Source organism: Miniopterus schreibersii, assembly GCF_964146895.1.
Source record: "Miniopterus schreibersii genome assembly, chromosome: 9".
Classification (NCBI taxonomy): Eukaryota; Metazoa; Chordata; class Mammalia; order Chiroptera; family Miniopteridae; genus Miniopterus; species Miniopterus schreibersii.
In genome coordinates this window covers 52,372,779-52,400,235 of record NC_138118.1, presented here as the reverse complement: position 1 = coordinate 52,400,235, position 27,457 = coordinate 52,372,779, and the positions used below count along the sequence as shown (strand labels likewise).

At 34.0% G+C, this 27,457-nt stretch overlaps 1 protein-coding gene across 7 annotated transcripts in view; it reads left to right on the top strand.

Moving 5' to 3' along the window:
- Positions 1–27,457, top strand: part of SEMA3A (semaphorin 3A) — a 441,509-nt gene that overhangs the window by 378,286 nt on the left and 35,766 nt on the right. For all 7 annotated transcript variants that reach the window (XM_081148088.1, XM_081148091.1, XM_081148089.1 and 4 more), the window contains 6 exons: positions 14,069–14,211; positions 15,845–15,959; positions 16,056–16,125; positions 18,485–18,629; positions 21,992–22,211; positions 25,049–25,140. In XM_081148088.1, coding sequence (XP_081004214.1) covers positions 14,069–14,211; positions 15,845–15,959; positions 16,056–16,125; positions 18,485–18,629; positions 21,992–22,211; positions 25,049–25,140 — 785 coding nt within the window. The remainder of the gene's footprint in view (positions 1–14,068; positions 14,212–15,844; positions 15,960–16,055; positions 16,126–18,484; positions 18,630–21,991; positions 22,212–25,048; positions 25,141–27,457) is intronic.

Below are 27,457 nucleotides of genomic sequence, written 5' to 3'. Positions count from 1 at the left end.
TTACAAGATAACAGAGTAGGAACATAGCCCACATTTTGGTATATAATTATCAAATAATAACAAAATAGTCATATGACCTTGTGATATGTCCATTTAGTTCAATTAGATTAATATTCCAATAACTTTCCTTAAAACCCACTTTGTGCTCAGCACTATTCCTGCAATTTGTGAAATTCACCAAAGTAGAGAAATGATTGGAAGATATACATGAAAGAAATGTCAGTGAGCAAAGCAGAAAAACAAAATCAAAATACAAGATGTGTTTTCTTAAAAAGAAAACAAAAACTAAATATTTATTTTCAATTTACTTTCCAAACATAATTCTACATGTAGGCAATTACATTATGAAAATGTTCCTGTTTGAATAGATGTTAAAGACCATAATATTTAAGTAAAAGGAACATACATGCTTTCTAGATATAGAAAACTAACCATACACTGAAGATTATACTATATCAAATTTGCACATCTATAAAAATCTAAGTGATGCTTAGTTCTCAGGCTCAGTTATATGTTTGAATTTCTTAATTTTGCTGTAGTTTAACTATAAGACTGAGCCACAAAGGTAAGTATTATTGAAGAAAAAAGTTAATGATTGCATTTACCACCTATAATAATTACTGTATTTACACACTATATTTCCTTAAATTTACATTAATAATTTTATCTACCTAAGTTCATCTTTGCTGGAAGCTAGCAAAAATTAATTTTTGTTTCAGGAGGCATAGAAAATTTTCAAATTCAGGAGATTGAAAGTATTTTATAATTATACACCTTAGTACTCCACCTAGATGCTACAAATTTATAACTTACTATAATTTATCACTTTTGTGTCTATTCATTCCTCTACATCCATTAATCATCTTTTTTATGAAATCAAAGTAGATACCAAATAGCCACACACATTTCTGATATGATTGATAGTGATATGAATTCAATATCTGTTTAGCTATTTTTTCTATTCTGACAAAATTTATATACAGTGAAGTACATATATATTAAAAAATGATATACCCCTGTAACAGAAATGCCTATCAAAATATGGAACATTCCAGAAATTTTATCTTGCCCTTTTCTAGTCAGTCTCCATATCCTCGCCCCCAGAGAAGCGCACTGTTTCTGTGTTTTCCCCAATAGGCTACTCTTGCCTATTCTAGAAACTCATATTATTGGAATTATACATATGGATTCCTTTGTTGTATTATTTTTGAAATTCATCCATGTCATTGCATGTATCAGTAATGTGTTCCCTTTTATTTCTAAGCGGCATCTAATTTTATGGATATATCACGGTGTCATGTGTTTTCTAATTGATAGATACTTGGCCTTAATAAACTCACTATAAGCATTTTTATTCAAGTCTTGCTCTGGACATATGTTTTCATTTCTCTTGATTGAATAGCTAGAAATTGAATGGCTGGATCATAGGATAAGTATGTGTTTGGTTTCACAAAATACTGCCAGACCATTTTACACTCCCACCAAAAATTCTATGAAGGAGGGTGTTAAACAATAGATTGGCATAATGAAATTGAATATTGATGAAGTCACTCTTGGCATTATATGAGAGAGAGAAATGGAAGAAAGTGAAACTGATAACAACAAACTTAAAAAGCCATAGAAAGGGTGGAAAAACTGCAAGGACCCAAATTAAGACATGACAGATAAATATAGATATAAAAGATATTTAGGAGAGAGATGGAAATAAAATTTGGTGATTAAGAAATTGTCAATGGATGCCCGGCCGGGCGTGGCTCAGCGGTTGAGCGTCGACCTAGGATCCAGGTGATCGGGGATAGATTCCCGGTCAGGGCACATGCCCGGGTTGCGGGCTGCAGCCAATCAATGACTCTCATCATTGATGTTTCTATATCTCTCCATCTCCTTTCCTCTCTCTGAAATCAATAAAGATATATTTAAAAAAAGAAAGAAAGAAAAGAAATTGTGAATGGAGAGGAAGCTGAAGTCAAGACTAATCCCAGGGTTCTGAGTTGAGTGACTCAAATATACAAGGTGACATTGAGAAAGATGAGGTTCTAGGATGAGCAGGAGAGGGAATGATGGAGGTAATTGAATTACACTGAAGAGCTAAATATGGTCAAAGGCAGCCAAAAAATGCTACTCGGGCATAGAAGAATAGCCTGAGAGTCAGGGAATCAGATGGATTAAGATCATCAAAAAAATGTATGAGGGAAAGAGGCAATAACCATTGAATGGTATACTTTCAAGTATTTACTTTCTCTCCTTTTTTTTATATGTGTTTATGTAGCAGCCAAAATAATTTTAATTCTTCACAATGGTTATACACACATATAATTTTACTTATACTTAATGTAATTAAAGACAATAGTAATTTAAATATTGCAAAGATGCTGAGTACAATTATGGTATAAATTAATTTGTTGACAGAAAATACAAAGAAACACCTATAAGCATCACAGCACACCTAGCTTTGCTTGACTAAGAACATAGCTATTCTAGCCCCAGCATCGAGAGTAAAGCCTCTTCTTGAATCTTTTAAATCATGTATCTTTATCTAAGTCAGTATAGAGAACACTGGTGCTGCTGCTCTGTTTAATTTCTGCCTCATTTGGTTCCTTTCTTTCATTATGGCTATGTGATGTGAAAAAGAGCTCTTGATTTTCTTTGTTTCTGCCCTTTATCTTCTACTCCTATTTTTTATAAAGCTACTTGTGTTTTGTTGGCTTCGATGATACTCTTCTTAAGTGATTTCTGGTGAACAGTACAAGGTAACCAATGCAGCAGAGGCAATCGACCTTGCATTAGCAATACAGACAGTTCATATTTCATGGTAGCATGTTGTTCAAAGTCCCTGTGTATTAACTCTATTGTCATTTGACCTCTAACATCTCTATATTTTCACCTTATGAGAATTAATTAATTATGATAATTAATAGAGCAAAGCTGAATAGTGTGACAGCCCCTTGACCACTGAACAGTTACAGTTATCATCTTTGTGAAAGCAGTTCACAAACCATAAGATGATTCTATAAATAAAATACTGTTTACTTGAATTCTGAGAAGTAGAGGGGATTCTAAGATGAATGACAAAACCATGCCTCAAAAGAACTTAGTGAACAGCCTTAGCTAGATAGCTTAGTTGTTTAGAGGGTCGTCCTGAGAGGCCAAGGTTGTGGGTTCCATCCTCAGTCAGGGCACATACAAGAATTAACCAATGAATGCATAAATAAGTGAAACAACAAATTGATGTCTTTTTCTCTCTCTCTCCTTCTCTCTCACTCCCTTTCTTCCTCTCTCTCTAGAATCAATGGGGAAAAAAACATCCTCAGGTCAAGATTAAAAATAATAATAATAATCTAGGGCAGGTGGGAAAGTATAACTACTCTACTTGAAATATAAACAAAATATTAGGGAAACTCAGAAGGCAAGTTCCCATCTCAAGAATTTAAATAATATACCTTTGGAAGCTATTTGAAAAGGGTCTTGAAAAATTGGCATGATTCTTCATGGAGGATTTGCATAATAAAGTCTAAGAATGAAAGTTTTGGATAGAGCGTACAGGGGAAATGCAATGGGAGGTGAGCCTAGAGTATATATATATATATATGGAGGTTGTATAGTGAAGATTTTGAATATCTTTTAAAGGAGTCTGAATTTATAAATGCTGAATCACTATATTGCACACCTGAAATTAATATAATATTGTATACCAACTATACTCAAATTTTAAAATAAAAAAGTAAATAAATGAGTCTGAATTTAATTATTTAGCCATTGAAAAACCATCAATAAATTTGTGTTATTAGAAATTCACACTGGCAATTGAGGTTTTGATTGAAAAGAATGATTTAAGGCAAGTTTATCTTCTTTAAAGAAGACAAACCAATACTTTAGGACAGAGATGAGAAAACTTTAATTAGGACAAAAGAAATAAGGGAAAATTACACTAAAAAATGTACAGTGGCACCTCGGTTTTCAAATGTCTCTGTTGACAAACATTTCGGTTTACAAACGCCATAAATCCAGAAGTAAATGCTTCGGTTTTCGAACACGCCTCGGAAGTCGAGCATGCCACACCGAAGCTTCTGCTGAGGGCAAGATCCCAAGGCCCAGCTGTGGGCTGTGGATCCCTCGGTTTTCGAACCTTTCAGAACTCAAACGGGCTTCTGGAACAGATTACATTAAAAAACCGAGGGACCACTGTATTAGGGACAGAATTGGTAAGAAATGCCAACTACATAGATATGGGACATGAAACTGAAAAGATGAAAGTGGACAAACGTTTTCTCTTTGAAGGATTAAATAAGGGAAACTATAAGGTCATTAATTTGGTTTGACATATATAGTCGGAGGCATCACACACCACAGCAATGTTTGTGCTTACTTCATATGTTTCTTCCTATAAGTCCAGGATCCCAAAGGCTTTTCACTTCCTCTTCAGTAATTTGCCTGAAGTCTGAATTTAATTATTTTGCTGAATTTAATTATTTAATCGAGAAAAGTTGTGGAAAGTTTGATTTGGTTATGATTATTTAATTCAAATAGACTTATTTTGTACTGGTAGAAAACAGTAACCTTTTCCACTAATGTTTTGTTAATGTTAAAAACTGCTTTCTTTCTTGAAATAGTAAACAGAATCACCAAATAGTGTACGAGCCTGTGCAATGTGGAGATGTGGTGCGAAATCAATGTGTCAATACTTGATGCTGCATGATGCGACAGAAAGAGCTCAGCTCTTGTTTTTGTACTAGTTTGCACTTTGGGCATTTGCTGGGTCTTAATGTCAGGGTTTCTTCCAGGATGAGTGTGGATTAGAAAAATGTATAAAAAGCACAAGGAAAGAGCACAGTAAATAGTACCTATTATTTACTTACCATTCAGGCTCATCTTCCATCACCATCAGCCCTTCTCTCCTTCCTGACATGACTCATCTTCAACCTTTCTTCGAGTTAAACTATCCCCAGAGCTGTTCATAGTTTCCCAGCCAGCTAAGCATTGAAATTTTTCCAGGCCTGTTCCTTGGCAGCCAGAGGCTTTTCTATTCCACAGCCAAAAATGATACATCCATTCTGCGTAGGCTGTAAGCTAAGAATGTGAGGTGACCTTGAGCTGCATTCCCTGCATTCCCAATGTGCTGAAGTTCCCATTCATGGTCTTTTGACTTGGGGGACTTTTCCTCCCTAAAGTTTCAGCAAAGCTGAAAGGGAAGAAACCCGTCATGATGCCTGTCAGCCTGGTGTGCTTGCTGTCATGTGGTGATGATTTTTCCCCCTGTCACAAAGTTCCCCTCTAGTTGGCTTCTAAGCAGTTTGAAGCCTGAGGCTATGATACTGAAAATATTTAGTGGTTTTTGTTTTTTTTTAAATAGCTTTACAACTTACCTAAATTACAATTTGTTCTTCTCAATAGTCTTTAACAGACTTATTGCTTCCTCATCAGCTGGCTTCTGATTCAACTTGCTTTCCTTAGCAATCAAAGTTGATGTTACCATTAACTTTTATACATATATTTATACAGGATATTTCCTAGGGTTTAATAAACAGTGTTATAATAACAGCCAGCAGTTTTGAAGGCCAGCGATATGCTGACATAGGTAGTAGGTAGGTAGGAAGAAAGACAGACAGAAAGGAAGGAAGGAGGAAAAGGAGACATATATATGTAGATTTTATATATATATACTCTAATGTAATTCTCCGAGCACTCCTCGGACATAGGTACTTAAGTACTTTTGACAGATAGGGAAACTGAGGTTAGTTGACATTCATTTATTTTTTGAATTTAGAAATCTAGTGAGTGGGGGAAGTTTGGTTTTCACCCAGTTTTCTCTGACTCCTATCACAGAATAGTTTTTGTGTAAAGGAAGAATTTTTTTCGTAATTGAAGGTATGTATTTAGTAAGCATTTTCCTTCATGAATAGTCATAACATCAGTAGGATCCCCTTTTACTGTAAAGAAAATAAGAGTGTGTAGATGTATATGCATACACATATATATCTTCACATAGATATATATTATGGTGAACTGTACAAATTTTCAAGCCTTCCTTTTACTCTCATAAATGCAATCACTATTGATTCAGAGAGATGGGTAATTTCACTTGTTTTTCCCAGTGGGTTTAAGGTTTATGTTCCTTCTCTTCTGCTCTGGAACCTCCTTACATGCTTTGAAAGAGGACTGATTGTATTTCATCCTGTGAAACTAGTCCTTGTAGCAGTTACATAAGACAGCTTGTAATCACCCATTCCGTTCTCTATTCTAATGAACTGTGTATAATTTATATCCTAGAAAACCAATATATGTCCTGTATTTTAAATTTAAGGGCACTCTAAAAGCCTTAATTAATCATCCTTTAAATTTAATCCATTTTCAGAAAAAATATTTCTACAATTTTAGTTGTATGTTTTTGTACTTTGTGGACTTGTTCATGGAAGGGACAGGTCCAGCCAGATGCTGGTCAAAATGTTGCTGTACTCGAGATTCAGACTGATCCTAATGCTGAGAGCAGCAAAATGTGTTCATTATTTAAATCGGCTCAAGCTGCCAAGTGAATCATAAAGGCAGCCTCGTGTCCTGTGCCAAGGTGTCATTTTCATTAAGTGTGAGATTGCACCTGAAGGACAGTTTAATTTGCAGCTGCTAAAAATATTTCGACAGAGTGGTACTGTTACAAGTGGCAGGTGGTGCCCAAACGTGAATTTTGCAAGAAATGCCATCTGTGGGATGAGGTGTGGTAGAATGTCAAGGGGGTGGTAAAGGAGATAAACAGGGAATGAAAAGAGAAGTCTATTTACCCAGTGTTTATTGCTATTATCGTGACTACAGATTCCATGCTTCACATGATAGCATTGGCCCAAGATTATTAAATATGATTATTTGTTCAGCTTCTACCATGTGCTCAGGGCATTGCAAAAGTACCACAGTACCTGTAAAGACAAAGTTTCTTCCCCAAAGGCATACCATTTAAGCTCTCCAGATGAGAGAATCCTTTCCAACTTTATTTACCTTTCATAGTGTTTGCATTGCAGTTTTGTGCTGATGAGATTAATGCACTTTGATCTTGCTTAAATGGATTTTGCCACTTTCTTTTGATGTCAACTTTAATGTACATCCACATTGACTTCCTGCTTCTCATTGCAAGAAATATTTTCAAATTGTCCAAGTTCAAAGAGTTTGTTAACTTATTGTCACTTGAGATTTTGTGAACTTTACAGAGTGGAGAACACTGCAATGTGGCACGGTATCTAGGGGTATTGTAACTGTTTACATTATGAAAAGATCTGTGTATGTGTATCTATTAGTTTCAGTGGACTTGGCCACGCTGAAATCAGGAATTTTATCTGGAGACTGGAAATGCATTGTCTGCTTTAATAGGCTACAGACGCAACTTTAAAAGTAAAAGACACTAGTAAGCTTGGATTTTTTTCATTTCTGTGTGCCATTTGATGGTAGCTACTGGAAGTAGGATAGCTTCTTCTCGAATACCATGAACTTTCGTAGGTCCCTCACGAGAACTAATAAAGTAGATCAGTCTGAGGGACTTTTGGTAAAACTTTTCCTTGGAGAGTTTTTGATGATAAGACAAGTGAATAAACTGCTTATAGTTTTTCAGGACAATGGTAATCTCTGACCTCCAACATATGCACTGTTTTTAGTTTCATACAGTGGAGAAATGTGCTTTCTGTTGCTTTAATCCTATTGATGGAATCTAATTTTGAAAAATTGCAAAGAGATAATTAATTTTACTGCATTAATTATCTGACACAAAAGGATGCAATGAAAAAATGAAAAACTTCTCCAGGTTAAAAGAATATTCATAAAATTTTAGAAGGCTATTTGGAAATCTGCTATTATGTAATAATTCTTAACAATAGTTAAGAAGAATGTCTAAGCATTTCTTTAACCAGAAACCTAAACATTGTTAAGCCTATGGTGAGTTATACTCATCCCAGAAGTTTTAATGAACTATGCCAAAAAGCAAGAAAATGTGATCCTTCCTTAAAAAAAAAAACAAAAAACACACAAATTGCCAGTTATAAAAATAGTCATGGGGATGTAAAGTATAACATAGGGAATATAGTACGTAATATTGTAATAACTGTTTATGGTGTCAGATGGGCACTATACTTAGGGTGATCACTTCATATGTTGTATAAATGTCTAAACATTATGTTTTACACCTGAAACTAATATAATATTGTATTAATATAATATTGTATCTTAACTGTAATTGAAAAGTAGATTTTGGAAAATAAAGTCACAGAACACAAAGAGAAAAAAAAACCTACACATTTTAGTTCAAGAGATTTTATTTCATTTGCTTCTTAAGAACAATGCTTTGTTTCAAAAATTATGCTTAGCCTGGAAAAAATAGCAAAAACTAAAAAGATCAACTTACAAGAAGACAGGGGAACTAAAACAAGTGATTAAGAGAGTTTTATGGATTCTAAGTGAGGAATATGCAGCAGGCGCCAGGGAATGGTTTGTGTGTTAAAAGGCGACAATACAAGATGGTTACAAGAGGGTGAGGTCAGGGGCAGGGACAAGGCCGTGTGTGACAGCCAGGAGAGCAGAGGCAAGGGCCACGTCTGGGCGGTGGCAGGGGGACATACTCAGAATGCTTAGGGGAATGCTCTGTTCTGTAGAGAAGCTGAAGGCAAGAGAGGGGGGAATGTACCACAAATGCTTGTCATAATGAATGCGAAAGTGAGGATAATAGAAGAAGAATTAAATGCTATAAGAGAGGTAGAAGCAAACTGTCCTTCATTTTATGTGAACCACATGCCTATAAAGATAGAATCTATGGTATTTTCCAGAATTATAAAGGAGCAGTGGTCAGCTCTGCTGGGAAGATTGGTCAAAGTTAGTTTGTGGATGACACTGATTGCCCTCGGTTTATTTTCTATATTGGAGACACTCTGAATAACGTAACCAACAATGGTTCTCATTTTCTTGTGCTAGAAAGCTTGGAGCTAAAATTGTGGCTCATCTTAAGTATGTATATTGATGAATGTAATAACTGCTCTTAGCCTTGTTTCTGGCTCAAAGTAACAGCAGCATTATTGTCCTTTCTGCTTAATTTATGCTTAATTTATGCTACTTTGTCATATCTTATGACACCTGAAATCTGTTCTGGAAAATGTATGGCATAAATGCAGTCATACTTATTTCTAAGCACTGTATGGAGGGCTTAGAAGAAATAGATAATACATGCAGAAGATCAGTCAGATGACTCCAAAAACATAATTGTAAATTTAAAAGGACATGAATTGTGAGGGTAACATTAAGAAGGTAGTAAAATGAGAGCAGGAATATGTTTAATAATAAATTAAGAGTGCAAAAGAGAAGTCCTGCAGGAGATGGAAGCAATTTAAGGTAAAATAACATTTTATATCTAGATGGTGTTGTTGACAATAACCAAATGGAAAGGTAAGCATTTATAGAAGAGCAGTTAACACGTTCCTTGCTTGGTGTGATGAATTAAAGTTGCAGTGAGATATCTAGGTAGAAAATTTTAGTCATAATTTTGAATTCTGAGCTCATCTTTCTTCCCCACTCTCATATCTATCCTTCCAGAAGTGTTCCCTATCTAAGTAAATGAATCCTATCCAACCAGTTATTTAAATCAGACGTTGCTTTAATTTTCCCCACTATTCTTTATATTCAACATCTTATCAGTGAATGTAGTCCGTCAGTTCTACTTTCACACAATCCCTGCCTATGTTTCCTTCTTTATACAGCTTCTTCCTTTATACAGCTCATTTCTCAGCATCCCCAGACTGACCTTTCTGCCTTCACTCCTGCCCCACTATGACTGTTTTCTCCACAGCAACCAGGATGATCTTTTTTTAAATAGAAATCTGATAATGGCATTGCTAGGTTTAAAACATCCAAGGGTTTCCCTCACAGCCAGTAGGACAATAAACTGCTGAACAACACTCTCTTTGTATCCCAGCCTCTGCTTAACTTTCTGTCGTCATCTCCGACCACCTCTGCCTTCACTGACCACTCTGTGTGCACAGCATTCTCCCTTGTTTCTGTGACTTTACACATATGTTCCTTCTACTTGGGACACTCCTGATTCTTCTTCAGGTCTTTCTTAAATTATGTATCATATCTTCTGAGAGAAACTTTCTCTAATTCCTTCGAGGCAAAATTAATTGTCTCTTCTATTTCCTGCTACATTCTTTCAAACTCTTACTTTTGCTCTTTTTATGTAGTTTCATAATTTCTCTATTTAATTGTTTTATTTAAACAATTTTATTAAAATAAGGATGATGTTTTTTCCAGTATAAGATATAACCTAAATTTCTTGAAAACAAGTTACATTAAATTGGCATGTTTTTCTTTTATATTCTCTTTTTCTATTTTAATAAATTTGGCTGTTATTTTCCATGTATAACTTTATTTGGGGGCTATATCTGAAGCTATGTCAAACTGTTAATTTGTCTAAATATTCTTCACTCCTGCAGCATCAGGTATTGAAGAAGAGATTGGGATTGAAGTTTCTTTCACCAATTAATGTACTTGATAACTTGCTTGAATTCTTTCTCACTAGAGTCCACATTTGTAAGGTGCTAATTATCCTGACATATTTTAGAGAGGGGCATAACGCTCGATATGCCTTCTCTCCTGCACAAACACCAAGAGAAGGTTTATACATGTAAAATGCTGTTTGCTTTTTTGTCCCTTTTATGCTTCTAACATCACTTCTGTTAGATTGTAGCTTTCTGAAAATGAGGGATGCATATTATTCATTTTGTTCTTCACATGGTGTCTTGCTTACATTTATGATAAAATAAAGGGTAGTTAGATTTAATTGCTTGAACTTCTTTAAGTTATTCAAGTGTTTATATGAACAACTTCCAGGACTAAAACAGAAGGATGTATGATTTTTATATGTTTTTATATAAACTACTCCTGATATACAAGGTGAATAGAGCCCAACTTGAAATAACTCAATTTCAAATAAACCCAATTTGAAAAGTAAGCATCTGAGATCTGAGAAGTAAGAGTATTGACACGATTGCAAAAGCTTTGGCTGAGTGGCTCAGTTGGTTGGAGCACTATCCTTTATGCCAAAAGGTTGCAGGTTCAATTCCAGGTCAGGGCATATACCTAGATTGCAGGATCAATCCTCATTTGGGGCGTGTACAGGCGGCAACTGATTGATGTTTCTCTCTCATCCATGTTTCTCTCTCTGCGTGTGTCCCTTCCCCCTCTCTTAAAAAAAAAAAAAAAGAAAGAAAGAAAGAAAAAAAAGAAAAGGTCACCAAAGTAGCAAGTGATGAACTGAGTTCTTTCACACCCTCACACATCATTTCTAGGAGCCTAACTTCATCAGTGAGGTAATAATTCTTTGGTTTGTACATTAAAGTTCCTATTGTCACATTAATTATTCCTCTCACCATTCCTCAGGAGACAAAAATATACTATATATATATTTATATATATACACACACACAAATATATTTATGTATATGAACAAGCACAAATTTATGAAGACCAGATTTATAACAATTATTAAGGTTAAAGTAATACATTATTTTATGTATCTTTAAAAAATTCTGGTGCTAAGTGATTTCAACTTTTAAGTTACTATTTTCCTACTCATTCCATTGAACTTTATATGTGAATAAGTAATGTTTCATGTGGTTTAAATTACTTACAGAGTCTGAATAATTTGCCTAAGAAAGATAGTGGAGTGTAGCCACATGAAATATACTAAGTGCATGGTCCCAGAGCAAATGTTAAGGGAAGGTTACAAGCATGGAAAACATGATAACGATGATTATTCACAGGTGTAAGATTAGGACTCAATAACACGAATAAATCAGGTCTCAGGATTTTGAACTCTTTCCTGGTCTCTTAAGTTTGAAGCTGACCTGTGTGTATATATTTCATTGTTAGCATAATACACCATGGGAGTAAATGTAGATTACTGTAAGAATTTAAATACCTGCAATGTCCTAAGTGCTTTCAGTGAGATAAACTCAACTTCTTAGCGTATAGACACAGCAAAGCCATGAAGCTAGTACACAGTTCTATACAGTTTGTATGAGCCAGAACCATTTAACCCAGGTATTTACAGAAGTATTTTTTGAAGTAGGGCTCTCAACATTGCTGATATACCTTATGCATAACCTAGGCGGGCTTATTTTTTTAACTTATTTCTTTCCTTCCCTCCTAGCACAGATATTTATTGAATGCTCACTATGTTTTAAACTCTAGAATCAGAGCATCATTCAAAACATGCCAAGCCCAGCCAGGCGTGGCTGGGCGGTTGAGCCTCGACCTGGGATCCAGGCGATCGGGGTTCGGTTCCCTGTCAGGGCACATGCCTGGGTTGCGGGCTTGATCCCCAATTGGGGGCGTGAGGGGGCAGCTGATCAATGACTCTCTCATCATTGATGTTTCTTTCTCTCTCCCTCTCCTTTCCTCTCTCTGAAATCAATAAAAAAAATTTAAATAAAACAATTAAAAATAAATAAATAAATAAATAAATAAATAAATAAATAAATAAAAGTTCTTATTCTCATGGAACTTATATTCCATTGGGAGTGAGAGGGAGGAGAGAATGGGCAATTGAAGACTAGATATAGAAGAAGACAGAGAGATGTATCGGAGCAGGTAATGAATAATGTTAGGGGGGAAAATAATAAATGAAAATAAGTTAAAAAAATGCCCTGGAGTAAGTATTTCAATACTTTAAAGAGGGTAGTCAACAAAGACTTTTTGATAATGTAATATTTGAACAAAGACTCAAGTAAAAGTAGGAACCCAGACTCTAGGATACATGAGGGCAGAGAGTTACACAGGGAGGAAAGATCTGAGGAAGAGTGCAGAGCACTCGACTTGTTTGAGGACCAGAAGGGGGAGGCATGGCTGGCTCGGAGTGAGTTGGGGAAGGAAAGGTAAGTAGAAGAAAAAGCATGTGAGGTAGCAGGGACCAGATCATAAATGAATTAATATTACATTGTGAGTGATTTGGAGGAGGGCTTAGGGAGCAAAATGACTTTTCAGAGGTTCACTTGGCTGTTGTGTAGAGAAGTAGACCAAGGTTGGTGAGATAGAATCAAGGAGGCTATTATTAGGTGTCTATTGCTGGCAATGGTGGTCTGGAAGAGGCTGGTCTTAAAGGATATGGTAGGAAATGGTGAGGAATAGAGATGTGCAGAGAGAATGTGAGATGTGAGAGACAGAGTACTCAAGGGTGGCTCCAGGGTTTTGGGCCTGAGTAAGTGATAGGAAATGATGTTGCTAATTATTGAGATGGGAACAACATGAAAGGATTTGTTTTTCACTGTTATTTTATGTGGATCTAATTTCTCCCCTCCCACCCAGTTTTTGCTGGAAACTGGAATAGTCTAACTGGTAGTTTGATTTAAACATTTATACTTGAAAAGAAGAATAACAGTGGTGATGGCAATAAGTAATATTAGATAGCACTTAAAGTTTGCAAAGTATTTTAATACCCAGCAATGCATTTGCACTATGTGGTCACACTGAGGATTTCTGCACCTACTCCTAACTTTGTGGAAAAAAATAAAAACTAATGAATGTTTTTATGAGATATAAGGTGATTTGTAACATACTTTAAAATTCATAAAGAATGAATGAACAAACAAAACAGAAATAAACTCATAGATACAGAGAACAAATTGACGGTACCTTACAGGAGAGTAGTTGAGGGCCTTGGTAAAAAAGGTGAAGGGATTAAGAAGTACAAATTTGTAGTTACAGAATAATCACAGGGTTGTAAAGTTCATCACAAGGAATATAGACAATAATATTGCAGGAACAACGTATGGAGCCTGGTGGGTACTGGAATTATTGGGGGGAGCACCATGTAAGTGGCATGACTGCCTAACCACTGTGCTGTATGCCTGAAACTAATATAAAATAATATTATGCCAACTGTTATTTTTAAAATAAGAAAGGTTCACATATACTGAAAAAAGTGAACTAAGAAAAGATGAGTTCTTGAAATATATTAAGTAGGAGATAAGAAAAGGTGAAAATGGATTGTGATGAATGGTATTATTTATCCAACTGTGAATTAATATATATTCTATAATTTGTCTCTCAGATCCGAGGTTCGTTAGTGCCCACCTCATCCCAGAGAGCGACAACCCTGAAGATGACAAAGTATATTTTTTCTTCCGTGAAAATGCTATAGATGGAGAACACACTGGAAAAGCCACTCACGCTAGAATAGGTCAGATATGCAAGGTGAGGTAAAGAAAAAAAATTGAGGAGGATACTGTTGAATCACAGTTTTATTTCTTTTTCTTTTCCACCTATGTGCAAATACAATGAAAAATCTGGTTAAAAGACTTGACTTATCACTATAAATATTTAAATGGTAAAAATTATTGAAAAAATATTATGATTGTTTATGAGTAACTCTTCATAGTCAAACAAGCAAGCAGAGGTCATGGGCATTACTTCAAATTACATTAAATGATCTTAGTTTGAAATTGTAGAGAAATAAATGTTTTATATTACCTAGACGATTATACTTTTTTTGTATCCTAAGACCCAACACACTTTTTCCTACAATGTTTAAGTTTTGAGTGAATATTTTTTGTTAGATTAGCTAAACTATTAATATAAAAGTATTAAAGCTCGCTTTTATAAATCCTATGTACATATACACACACATAATTTTGAAGCTCTAAACTTTATCTGAATAATTCACTTACTGTGTGGCACAAAATCGGGTGTAATATGGCATTATATAATTATAGTAATATAATGTTAGACACATAGAATAAAACTTGATCAATACTTGTGGGTTAATTAATATCAGTGTGAATATATGATAATAGTACTAATTTTTCGCTCTACCACTGCATATGTATATGTGCATTATGAACAAAGGCAACTGTTATTATATATTAAAGCAACTTTTGTCTCAAGAAAGTCACAAGGCCAGATCCAGTAATTGTCTTAAAACAGAATTCTTTCTTTTTTAGAAAATATCATGAAATTTTAATAATCTCTATTGGGGGGGGGGGTTAACCTCTTTGCTACCCCAATCACGATCCAATCATTTATCTCTAGTATATTAAATTATTTGAAAATCAAAATTTTCAACAATCTGGAAACAGAAATAATAGGTGAAATATATAAGAATCTTTTCTTCACAAAAAATATATTATATTTAAAAGCACTAATTACAAGAGCTACAAAACTTTATAGTATATAAAAATCATATAAACAAAATTTAAATCAGTACTATATTTTTGAAGAGACTTTTTCAAAATGTATCGCTGGAATGAGTTTCCTTTATTAAGGTTTATGCAAACATTTTTTCAACATGCTATTTGTAAAGTCATCATTACTTCACCTGTTAAAACTTATAAAATATTCAGTGCTAGCATACTTTTGTTCGTGATGTATTTTTCAGTATGAGACATTAATTATGCATGCATCCTTTCATTCAATGCATACTTATTAAGTGCCTACTATGTGCCAACATGTTCACTACTGGGGACCAACTTACTTAAATAAGTCAGATCTCAAGAAATGCATATGTGGGAAACAGAGAATTAGACCAAACAGATACAAAAGTAATAATTGTTCGTTGAAGAGTGGTAAGAGAATATATACAGAATACCACACACACACACACACACACACACACACACACACACACGCATACGCTCCTCTTTTCTAAGGTGTTGACTTGCCAGTGCCTCTGCCTCTTGCTCTCTTGCTCTCTTGCTCTCTTGCTCACTGGCTCTTCCCGGCCTTCCCGCCAGCCCTGATTGCCCTGGTTCCCTCTATCTCAAGATAAGAGGAATACCTGAGAGTACCTTTTGCATGCACAGCTCCTAAAACCGGTGTTCTCTCCTTTTAGAATGACTTCGGGGGGCACAGAAGTCTGGTGAATAAGTGGACGACATTCCTCAAAGCCCGTCTGATTTGCTCGGTGCCAGGCCCAAACGGCATCGACACTCACTTTGACGAACTGCGTAAGTACAGCTGGTGATGTTCTACAGAGAAGATGTGTTTAGACTTTGCCATGGTCATCAAAAAATGCAACTTTTCTCAATTTTGTTTTCAAACAGAGGATGTATTCCTAATGAATTCTAAAGATCCTAAAAATCCAATTGTATATGGTGTGTTTACAACCTCCAGGTAAACAACTTTTTACTCTCTTATTGTCATAGAAACTTCATGTCCTTTAGGCGCTTTCGAAGCATCCATCATTTGTGAAAATATGTTTTTGAAAGAGCAATGTTGGCTTAACCTTTGAGGTGTTGTGCTTTTTGGGGGTGGCTGAAATAGTTTATGACCTCAATCGTGTGTTTTTTTAAATAAATTTTAGCAAAAAATATAATCACTACAAAAACAATGGTGAAAAATATGTCATGCTCTCTCTATAACTTTGATTTTAAAATTTGAGTGCAATGTAGAATAGTATAAAAATGGAAATCTGAGTTTTAATGTTTATGGTGATATGAACTAAGAGTGAAAATGCCTTTTCCCTCCCCTCTCCTGTCTCCTCTCTCCCTCCCCAGCCCCTCTTCTCCCCTCACTCTTTGTGCCACCCCCTCCTGCTATCCTCCTTGTTCTTTCTTCCCTTTTTGCCCCTGTTTTTCCCCACTTCATATGTCCCCTAAGGCTCTTGTTATAAATCAAGCAGCAATTATTTTCTATTACATTTGTATAAAGTTTACATTACCTGGAACTGTTAAAGGAAACATATATTTGTATGCACGTAAATGGGAATATGCATTCCCGTATGGATAACATGTTTAAAAGTAAAATAATTTAAAATTGAAAGTCAGATAAAATGCTGCAAGGGACTGTCATAGCATAAAGAGGAAGGTTAACTGCAATATCCAATACTGATTTATTCTGTAAATATTAACGCCATTACACATTGGATATTTTTACTTAATAATTTTAAAAATAACAAGTAAAAAGTTAAAAACCCATATTATTAAAACCATATACATACCTAAATATTTTGCCCCTTCAGTTTGAAAACACAATGACAACTAAAGAATGTGAGAGGTCCAAATTAAACAAACTTTAATCTATTTCTCTGCTTCTTCTATGCCTGTACGGTGATTCTCAGACTTGAGCATTCATGGAATCACCTAGAGAGCATGTTAAGATACAGATTGCTAGGACCCAGCCCCACAGTTTCTGATTCAGTAGGAATGGGGCAGGACCTAAGAGTTTGCATTTCTAGCAAGTTCCCAGGTGATGCCCATGCTGTTTGTCTAGGGAACATACTTTTAAAATCACTGGCTTAATGGGTGAAATAATTTCACCTCTCTACTTCAGTGAAATGGATGTCTGCATGTGAGTTGGTCTTAACAGCAGTAAATCATATTCAAGTCTTTCAGTGATGACCAACTTCACCGAGAAAAGAGTAAAGTATATAACAATGGGAAAGGAATATATAAACATTAGAAACTATATTGTATCAAATGAGTATTAATTTGTTATTCTTTTATGAAAATATTGTTACTAAATTCTACAGCTATTTACTGAGATTGACTCTGTGTCAGGTGCCACTCAGTATGTAACAAGTTACAGAAAAGAAGCCAGGCCTGGTTTCTTCCCTCATGAAGCTTGCACTCTACTAAACATTATCTATATGCAGCAATTTCTATATAATAAAATCTTATAAACACATGTTTTTCATTTGGTCTGATTTATATGTAATTTTCCCTGGGAAAGATTGGGTAAAAGATAAGCATTCCATATTTTAAATGTGCACAACTGTTTTATATCATTGTATAAATACATCCCTCAACCTGTATTTATATAAGTAAAATAAAATGGAAAATTGTAGCAGCTCATGGCAAGCTTCCAGTCTGCTTCAATTACCTGATTTTTGTCTAGCAAAATGATGGGGATAATTGCTATAATACTCCACTTCGACTGGGGTGTGATAGCTACTGACTTAAAATGATTTTCTGTGTTGGGAAGAAATGATTTTAAATACCTTCACAAAATTAGTTGATCTAATATTTATGGTAGTTTGAGAGTTAAAAATAATACAATGTAAAACATCATATGACAGTGACCATTCATTTTCTGCACGTTTCAGCTTATAAAATGAATTCTTGGGCATTCTTGTTTAAAAGTACCCTGGTTTCATTTATGATGCTTGAGGCTTAACATATTGCCAAAGCTTATATTTTTATTTCCAGTTTATATCAAAATTAAACATTACTTATTAGAAGATCAGGATATGTGTTTTCCCTATCAAAGTTTATGTATGAGATGAATATATATATTCTATGAACAATAGAGATGATTTTGTCCATGCCTTCTATTTTTGAGAATCATTATTTGTTCTGTTGTATATTGTTTAAATATATAGATGAATTTTAAAATCTCAAGCACTATTTGAGATTGCTAGGAATTTATGTTAGTTTGGATAATTGATATCTGAAATTTAAGAACTCGGTGTCAACAGTTATTTTGCCATTTTAAAGAAATGAAAACCTGTTTTTGTTTTCTCTGTCTTTCTCAGTAACATCTTCAAGGGGTCAGCTGTGTGTATGTATAGCATGAGTGACGTGAGAAGGGTGTTCCTTGGTCCGTATGCTCACAGGGATGGTCCCAACTACCAGTGGGTGCCTTATCAAGGAAGGGTCCCCTATCCACGACCGGGAACTGTAAGTGGCCTAGGTGCTTAAAATATAAAATGAATAAATTTCTGCTGAAGATTAATAAAATAGCAGCTATTCTCAGATATTACCCATAGGTCATGTAAAACAAAGATTCTAAGACTATAAATGAAAACAAGGCAAAGATTTCCAGTGGTACCATGGAATTCCATGTTTAAAACCATTTTCTTTACGGACATCAGTGTTTAAATTCAGTTTTTACCAGTTATTAACACCCATCATTTTTGAAAAATAGAAACTGAATTGGTAGGCTTATTTATTTTCTTTTCTGAATGGGATATAGTGAAAATGGCCTTTATGGAAAGTTAGAACAATTAGGGCATACCTGGACTTGTTTTCTCTGATCATAGCAAAGCCTCAAGGAGTGCACATTAAGCAGAGAAAAACAGTTTACTTAATTGATATTGTAGGTACGGGAAACATGTGAAAAAAATCTCACAGAGTGAGCAGGGCCTATTACTTTATGAGGCTCTGTCTCCACTGCCAACCTTCCCTTTTCCCTCCAGCAACCCTGGGCGCACTCGGTCTTAAAAAATAAAATAAAAATGGTCAGTACTGAAAATAAAACCAGATTTGAATCTTTAATTTAAAGTATGGAGAGGAAAAAGAAAAGACTGGTATAAAATGAGTGAGGTCATCATCAATATATCATATGTAATGGAATATTTTGATAGATCCATCCATTTAAGTGCCACATTTTTTAATCCTAAGAATCTTTAAGGAAGTAATTTCATATGATGAAAAAACTTGTGTTTGAAGTCTAACCATTACTTTAACTTCACTTCAGGTTTTTTTCACATTCTGTTAAATTCAAGTAAATTATGTTTTGTATGATTTTATTAGACATAAATTTTTTTAATATTCTTTTTTTGTCTGTATTGCTAAATTTTTTATGAGCAAATTGAAAAAATTTTATTTTACAAATATTACTTCTGGCTGATGGATCTTGTAGATAAAAAAAATTAAATAGGCTTTCAGAAGAATAAATGAACAAGATGGACTATCTATTGATTTTGTGAAGCCCAATGGGTTTTATAAAAAGCACAAGATATTTACTCCATTTCTTAATAGTAAACTGTTTTTACTTTGTTGATGGATATTTTTACATCCCTATGGCTAATTAATGCCACTGTATTCTAAATACAAACTCTTGTGAGGTTCACTTCAACAAACTTGGAATTACTTTCATGTGGTAGATATTATGCTACTATTTGGAGTTACAAAGTATTTTATGTGAAGACGTACAAAGCATATTTGGAGTTAATAATAGTAATTAGAAATTATTGTGTGCCAGACTCTGTTTTAAGAGATTTATATTTATTTATATATATTGTATTCCATAGCCCAATTATTGTTCCCATTTCACAGACGAGGACTCTGAGGTAAGGATAGGAGCCAGGATTCAGTCCAGGCAGTTTGGCTCTAGAGCCTGTGTTCTCACCCAGTGTTCATGGAGAGTTGTTATAACATGAGAAATTGAGTCAGCAACATGCACCAAGGCAGAAGGCAGAAAGTATTGCCTGACGTAGGAATTAGGGGAGGGATGCCAGGAAGCGACAACAGCTAACTCCATGAATAAAATTTACTTGGATGAGTTCATTAATCCAAAAAGTAGCGACTGAGAATTTGTTATTTCATCAACATTTCTGGTGAAAAATATACTGTAACCTTCAAACCATGTGCTAGTAGATGGTTTTTACTTTTAGTTTTTAATTAATTAATTGATTTTTTAATCATTGCTCAAGGATATGTTTTTCATTGATTCAAGAGAGAGATGAAGGGAGAGAGAGCAAATGAGAAACATGGATGTGAGAGAGAAACATCCATTAGTTGCCTTCCATAAGCTGCCTGCCTGGGGATTGAACCCAGAATCCAGGCATGTGCCCTGACAGGAAATCAAACCCACAACCCTTCGGTGCTCAGGACAAGCTCTAACCAACTGAGCCACGCTGCCCAGGGCAGATGGTATTTATTTTTAAAGAAAAACCTACAGCTAAGTAGTGCTAGATACAAAAATGAAAGGCAAAAGATTAACACAAACATGAGATAAAATAAAAATAAATTCCTTACTTTAACTTTTAATCACACATTTCTAAATTTATGCAAGCTATATTTAAATGGTAGTAGAAAAGCAAAAAAGAAGTGTAAATGGCATAAAAGGATGTTTTATTGATTCTTCTAAGAATTTATATAGCTTTTTATATTTCTATAACATAAAATAAGTAACTTTATTATTTACTTAAACAAAAAATAATTCCTTAAATCCTTTAACTGTTACATTAGTGTATGTGTGTGTATATATACAACAAACATTTACATAGATATATATTCATAAATACACACTCTTCCCCTTTCAAAACAGGTTTATTTATTTCTCATGAATTATTAATGATCTGTATCAAGGTAATTACGGACAATTCATCTCTCCTTCTAAGCCTCTTGTAAGAACCTCTCTATATTCCTTTTACCTCCAAAGCTGTTACATTAAGTGGCAGAAACTACTTAAGTGGAAGACAAAAAGCAAGAGACTACAGATACTGTACTCTGAATGCTTGTAAAACATAATTAAATGCAGTGAAAAGAGACAGTGAAACCTGAATTTTCTCGCTTTTGTTTTATTGCCCTATGTGGAGCATTTATATCGAGCGATGATATTTGGCCAGTGCACTGCAGTGACCCTTTCTGACTCTCTGTGACCATCCTCTCTTCTACTTGGTTTGTTCTGGTTGGTCAGCTTCAGTGCCCTGCAGGTTAAACATTTAATACCACCTCCTCTTATCCCTAAAATAACTTTTTAGAGATAGTACTTTTGATACATTTTTGTGGTGCTTTTTCAGTTATATCAAAAACAAAGCAATGAAGCATAGTTTATATTGGTTTTTAGTTTGAAAAGAGCATTTGTATTTTAGTATATGCCATAGGATAAAAACCAAATATATCTAAACAAAATTTTCTGAATTTCTTCAATCTGATGGTTAACTATGTGTACTTTTAACATATCCCGTTCATTATTTCAAACACTTTATCTATCACATAAATAAAATATATGGTATTGCCACTAATAGACACATCAGAGCCTTCCATACACTGGATTCATTAGCTGCATTTGCAATTTTTGGTAAAAAATGGTGACATAACTAAATCCCATTGAGACTTAAGATATGTTTAGGAAATATATAGTATATATTACATCTACTAATTTAATTAACATTATTTTTAGTTGGTCAGTTACTTAAAAAAATAATCACAGCTTTAGATTTCCAGGCCATTTAGGTAATATATTATTATATAACTTATAATCCTATTCATTATATTTTAACCAAAATATATTCTTCTCTTTATCTTATTAGTGTCCCAGCAAAACATTTGGTGGATTTGACTCTACCAAAGACCTTCCTGATGACGTTATAACATTTGCAAGAAGTCATCCAGCCATGTACAATCCAGTGTTTCCGATTAATAACCGCCCTATAATGATCAAAACCGACGTAAATTATCAGTTCACACAAATTGTGGTGGATCGAGTGGATGCAGAAGATGGCCAGTATGATGTCATGTTTATTGGAACAGGTAAATGTTTAATTTCAGCTCTAAATTTTCTTTAAGACCATTAAGTTTAACTGATTAAGTACACTGAGAATTAAAGCAAGTTTTTATAGTCACTTTCAAGGTATAGTTAAACTCTAATAAATGACTGAAAAACCTGAACATCCTACCATTATAATGTGTTATCTTTGTAAGCAAGTTTACATATGTTAAATTAAATTTTTGTTTCCATTGAGAGTTAATAAATATAATCAGGTAAAGCTAATCATTAGGTGAACAATCAATGTCTATAACTGAATCATAGCTTTTCTGGACAATGACTTTTTAGAACAAAGATGTATTGCTCAAACCATGCCTAAAATTGCCGAGACATTCAGTAATGGTTTCTGAATGATTTGATGCAAAGTATCCGAACTTAAAAATAGCATAGGGTGCAAACCTTCCAGCAAATAAATTTTGGCAACAAAATGTGTTCAGTGCTTTTACTATACAATAAGAACAAAAAACAAAAAACACTTTATAAGAAAAACAACCACATGGACCTAAGGGATCATCAGATACATTTTAGATCAATTTCTATAGAAATTTAATAAGATATTTTTACAAATTCTGTGATTAGAAACAAGCTTTTTACAGATATATTCTTCTTTTCAGAAGAATCCCATTGTTATTTTGACATATTACTTTATTTTCCCCTTACTCTCTTTAATAGTACTATTTTAAAAGTACCAGTTACAAATTTGAAACTTGCTACTTAGGGTCAGGTTCCAAGGTAATAAATTCCTAGTCTCCATTAACATTGCTAACTGACATAAATCAATGGGAAGTTGACTGAGTGCTCCACTGAAACCTTGTATAATAACATTTTCCCTTGGTGAGAAACAGAGAAAAAATTGCATTAACTACAGGTGAATAGCAACCTTGCAGTAAGTGCTTTAATGACTTAGTCTTATAATGAAATTGTGAAATACTTGTGTTATCAGGTGTAACAGTGTCAGGTTCTGAGCAATATATTGCAGTCTACTTTTATGAGTGAGAGAGTTTCCATATCAAATAAAAGAATCCCAATGAGACTCAGTGTTTGATAGAAGTCAATGAATTGCAAATACAACTCCTGATTATAAATGTTTAGAAATTATAAAATGATAGGATTTCTCTTCTATAAATTTTAGTTTATTATTTAATGTCAAATTATAATTAGATCTCTCTGCAGAGTAATTAATTTTGTTCACTAATGTCACACTTGCCTTTTTCTTCACCTCTGGCCTAAACATGTTGAGAAGTCCCTCACTCACTGTCAGTGCAACCAAAGCTCCCTTTCGGCTATTTAACCAAAGAAACCCAGTCATGAGTTTTTAATTCTACTTGGACACAAGCTGTCCTTAAAGGAGCCAGTTTCATGAGCATGTTGAATGTCTGATATGTGGATGGCTATCGGTCAGCACAGACCTGGGTCATCTGTCAGCAAAGTAAATTGATTACAGTAATTTTATCTTTTAACTAAGTAGCACATCATAATGTATTGATCCTACTTGAGTAATCTGATTCAATTTGTGTGAAATTGTTTGAAATACTACTCACTAAAACTCGATCTGGAACATAGATAAAGTTATGTTTGGGTACTGGAGACCGATCAGAGGCACTAAGTAGGTTAACCTAATTTACCTTTAATCTTTGGTATTATAAGAAGTCCAAGGTCCTATAAACATAGAAGGATCCTCTTAAAAGAGGAATTTTTTTAACTTTACAAGGCACACACTAGCAACCTTTTTTTTATCTCATATTACCCCATCATATTGATCCCCTGAAAATGGTTATTAATGATATGAGTACATTGAATTATTTCTCTGGTGTAACTTATTTTTTACTGGCAAGATTTTTTTCTTAAATAATGAGTCCATTAAGTTTGATTAAAATGAGCTAATTGAAACTAAGTATAATTGATCAGCTGATTAGAATTGAAATGTTGAAGTCAAATATTTTAATTTAATAAAGTCCTGTTCTTCATTTTATCAAGAGATAGGAATGTGCCTGGAAATACTGGAAGATTAATATTTGCTTAAACCAACTTAGAGTAAAAGTGATAGCTCTTGTCATTAAAACAAACTGAAAATTAGAAAAAAAGAATGCTTGAAATCTATATAAAATGTATTTAATTTAATAGTTTTTATGATTTATGCTTCTGAATTTTAAATTCTTTAGTACTCTAGCTTTGATTAACCAATAAGTTAACCAAAATTGATTAACCAATTATTTAAAAAACACTGTAATAAGTAATCCATGGTGTTTATTTTGAGAATCAGGTTATTGTCATTCATCACTTAATGGTCATTGAGCTGTCTTTAGGGCCTCTAAGTACTAAAGGCTTTCAGGTGACAAGAGGATGGGAAGCCAGGCTTCTTTCTGTTGCTTGACTACATTCCTGGCTTTTTGCACCTACATTAAGTCTTCATAGTAGTCTCTGAGTTCATAACAAAAGTGGAAAAACCTGTCATGTCACAACTGGTATTATTTTTAGTTTTTGTGGGGGGTTTTTCTGAGACGTGTGACAATTCAGATTAAACATAATAATAATCCAATCTAGGATTATTATATATATTTAATAATGCAAGGTCAGGGTGATATCATCTTCAAGGCTTTGTATATTTCTAAAAATTCAATTCTTTTAATTTCATGCTATTTTTTAGTTCATTTAGTTGCATGAAATGTATATGAATGTATATTTTACTAATGCTGTAACAAAAAATAAAAGGAAGACTGAAGTCAAAATGTTTTTTCTGGTCAAATACTGACTCCATTCATTAACGTTATTGCCTGTTCAGATCTATTTTAATTGCGCTCTTCTCCACTTTCTTTCAAAGATGTTGGAACTGTTCTTAAAGTAGTTTCAATTCCTAAAGAGACTTGGCATGATTTAGAAGAAGTTTTGCTGGAAGAAATGACAGTTTTTCGGGTGAGTGCTGCATAATTTCAAGTGTCAACAAGTTCACTTGTATGTCTTTCCCCCAGGACAGCTGCGCACTAAACTCGGAATGGACAAGTCGTCTAGCATGCCCTTCTAATTAGCTTGTCAATTAGAAAGCCAGACACCAGTCAAAATAAACCTTGAAATTTGCAATGCTAGTTAAATCTAAAAGTGTAAAGAAATGTATTCTTGGCTCATATTTTGTTTTCTCAATGATAATATATATGATTTACATTTTATATTATTTATGTAAGTTACCTCAATGAACAAACTTCATGAGCTTGCACCTCCAAAATCTTCTCTTTCACACTTTGCAGTGTAACTGGGTTGAGAGGTAACTTCCATGAATGTATTAAGGGAAATACATTCATGACCAGGGAACGAACACATTGAACCATTTTGCAGCTTATTTGTGAATTGTTTTATCATATTTTCTTTTAAAAATTATTTGTTAGAAGAAAAAGTTTGAGATTTTTATATCACTGGTGGCAAATTTTTTATGGATTCCTCGTGTACACTTTTCAGAAATGTACAGATATTTGTCCTTTTGTCCTGAATCACAGAAGGCCCAAGTAAATTGTATAGGATTGAGGTAGAGGCTGGAGGACATGGGATGACATGAGAAAGGTGAACTGAAGTATTATAACATAGACCACAATGTCTTCTGGAAAGCTAGCTAAGAGGAAGAGTTTGACTTGAAGCACACCTTGATAGACATTACTTATGATATGACAGGGAAGTAGATGCTTCTAAAAAAAGTTATTTCATATTTTGATAAAATAAAGAATCATATAAGACTGCAAAATAAACTAGAATTGGAAGAATTTTGTGGACAGAATGAGAAAATGTTGGATCTTGTCTTACAGCTCAAAATTATCTCCCTTAGTCTCCAAGGGTCTCAGATACTTTAGCTATAAAATGAAGTATCTGGATCCAATTTTTCAGTTGATTAACTATTTTAATTGTAAGCAAAGTCTTCCTAAGACTTTTCTTAGCCTCATATTTCTAAATCAGTTTACTAAACTAAATGGGCTCTTGCTCAATATTCAGGGCTATTTTGAAGAGAAAATGAAGTACAATATGGCAAGCTCCTGATATACATTCATTCACTTAAAATTATGATTAGCATCAAAACAGTAATTAGTAAACCATGACATAGACATCTTATAATAACAACTAAACAATGTTCTAGTAGAAAGAGTTTAGGTTCTTCAGTCATAGCTACATGGCACTTTTGTTAGGGACACTTATATGATCCCTCTGAGATTTCCCATCAGTAAAACAGTGAGAATAATGCCTACTTCAGAAGGAGGCTAGAAGAATTAAAGATAATACATGTAAAGCACCCAGAACAGTGCTAAGTACTGTGCTCAAAATTTTACTGTTAAAATAATTTTATTGTTTTGGTTTAACTATACTGAAAATAAGCCACATTTCCACTAGCATTTTCTACTAATTCTTGGTTTGTCTTCAAAATAATAAAATTGTCATAATTATATTATAATTTTTTTAAATCCTTAGACCTTATTTTATTTCTGCCTGGTATAGAGTAATGACTAATTCTTATAGTTCACTAAGTCCCATTTCAGTATTTACACATTGATACTTTAACCTATATATTCAAAAATACAATTATCCTAATGGACTATGTTAGCAATATAGAGTCCATCTAGATTTAGCAAACCAATTACGGGCACTGAAGGGTGGATAAATAAATTGCTACCCTGTGTTCATTGTTGTGTCATCCAGAGCCTAAAATATGTTTTCAACCAACATTTATTAAATAAATGAAGGAATTGGTATTGATGAAAAAATGAAACATGAGAAAGCAAAGAGTTTAAGGTCTTCCCTCAGGAGGACCATGTTAAAGTGAGGTGGCAAAGTATGAGGAAGATAAACTGGAAACAACAACAAGTTATACTGCTGATTATATCCCATCTTACTCTCCACTAGGAAAAAATAGCAATTCTATATATTGAAAATTAATATTGCCACCCGTGTTGCAAATGAAGTTACAGGAGATACTAAAGTATTATGTTAACTTAAGAATTTCTTAATTATTTCTAGAGTTTCTTACTTATGGATTTGTCATGGTTGGTTCATTTGCATATTCCCTTCAATTGTTATATATTATTTTTTAGTTTTATTTATTAATTCACTGTAAACAAATACATCCTGCCAACCATGACTCTGGCACAATGCTAAATTCTGATGGTTCAGAGATGAACACAAAAAACATGGTCCATGATCTTATGCAGCTTACAGACTCTTCTGTGTTCTCCCTCAGTTTCAAGAACTTAATTTA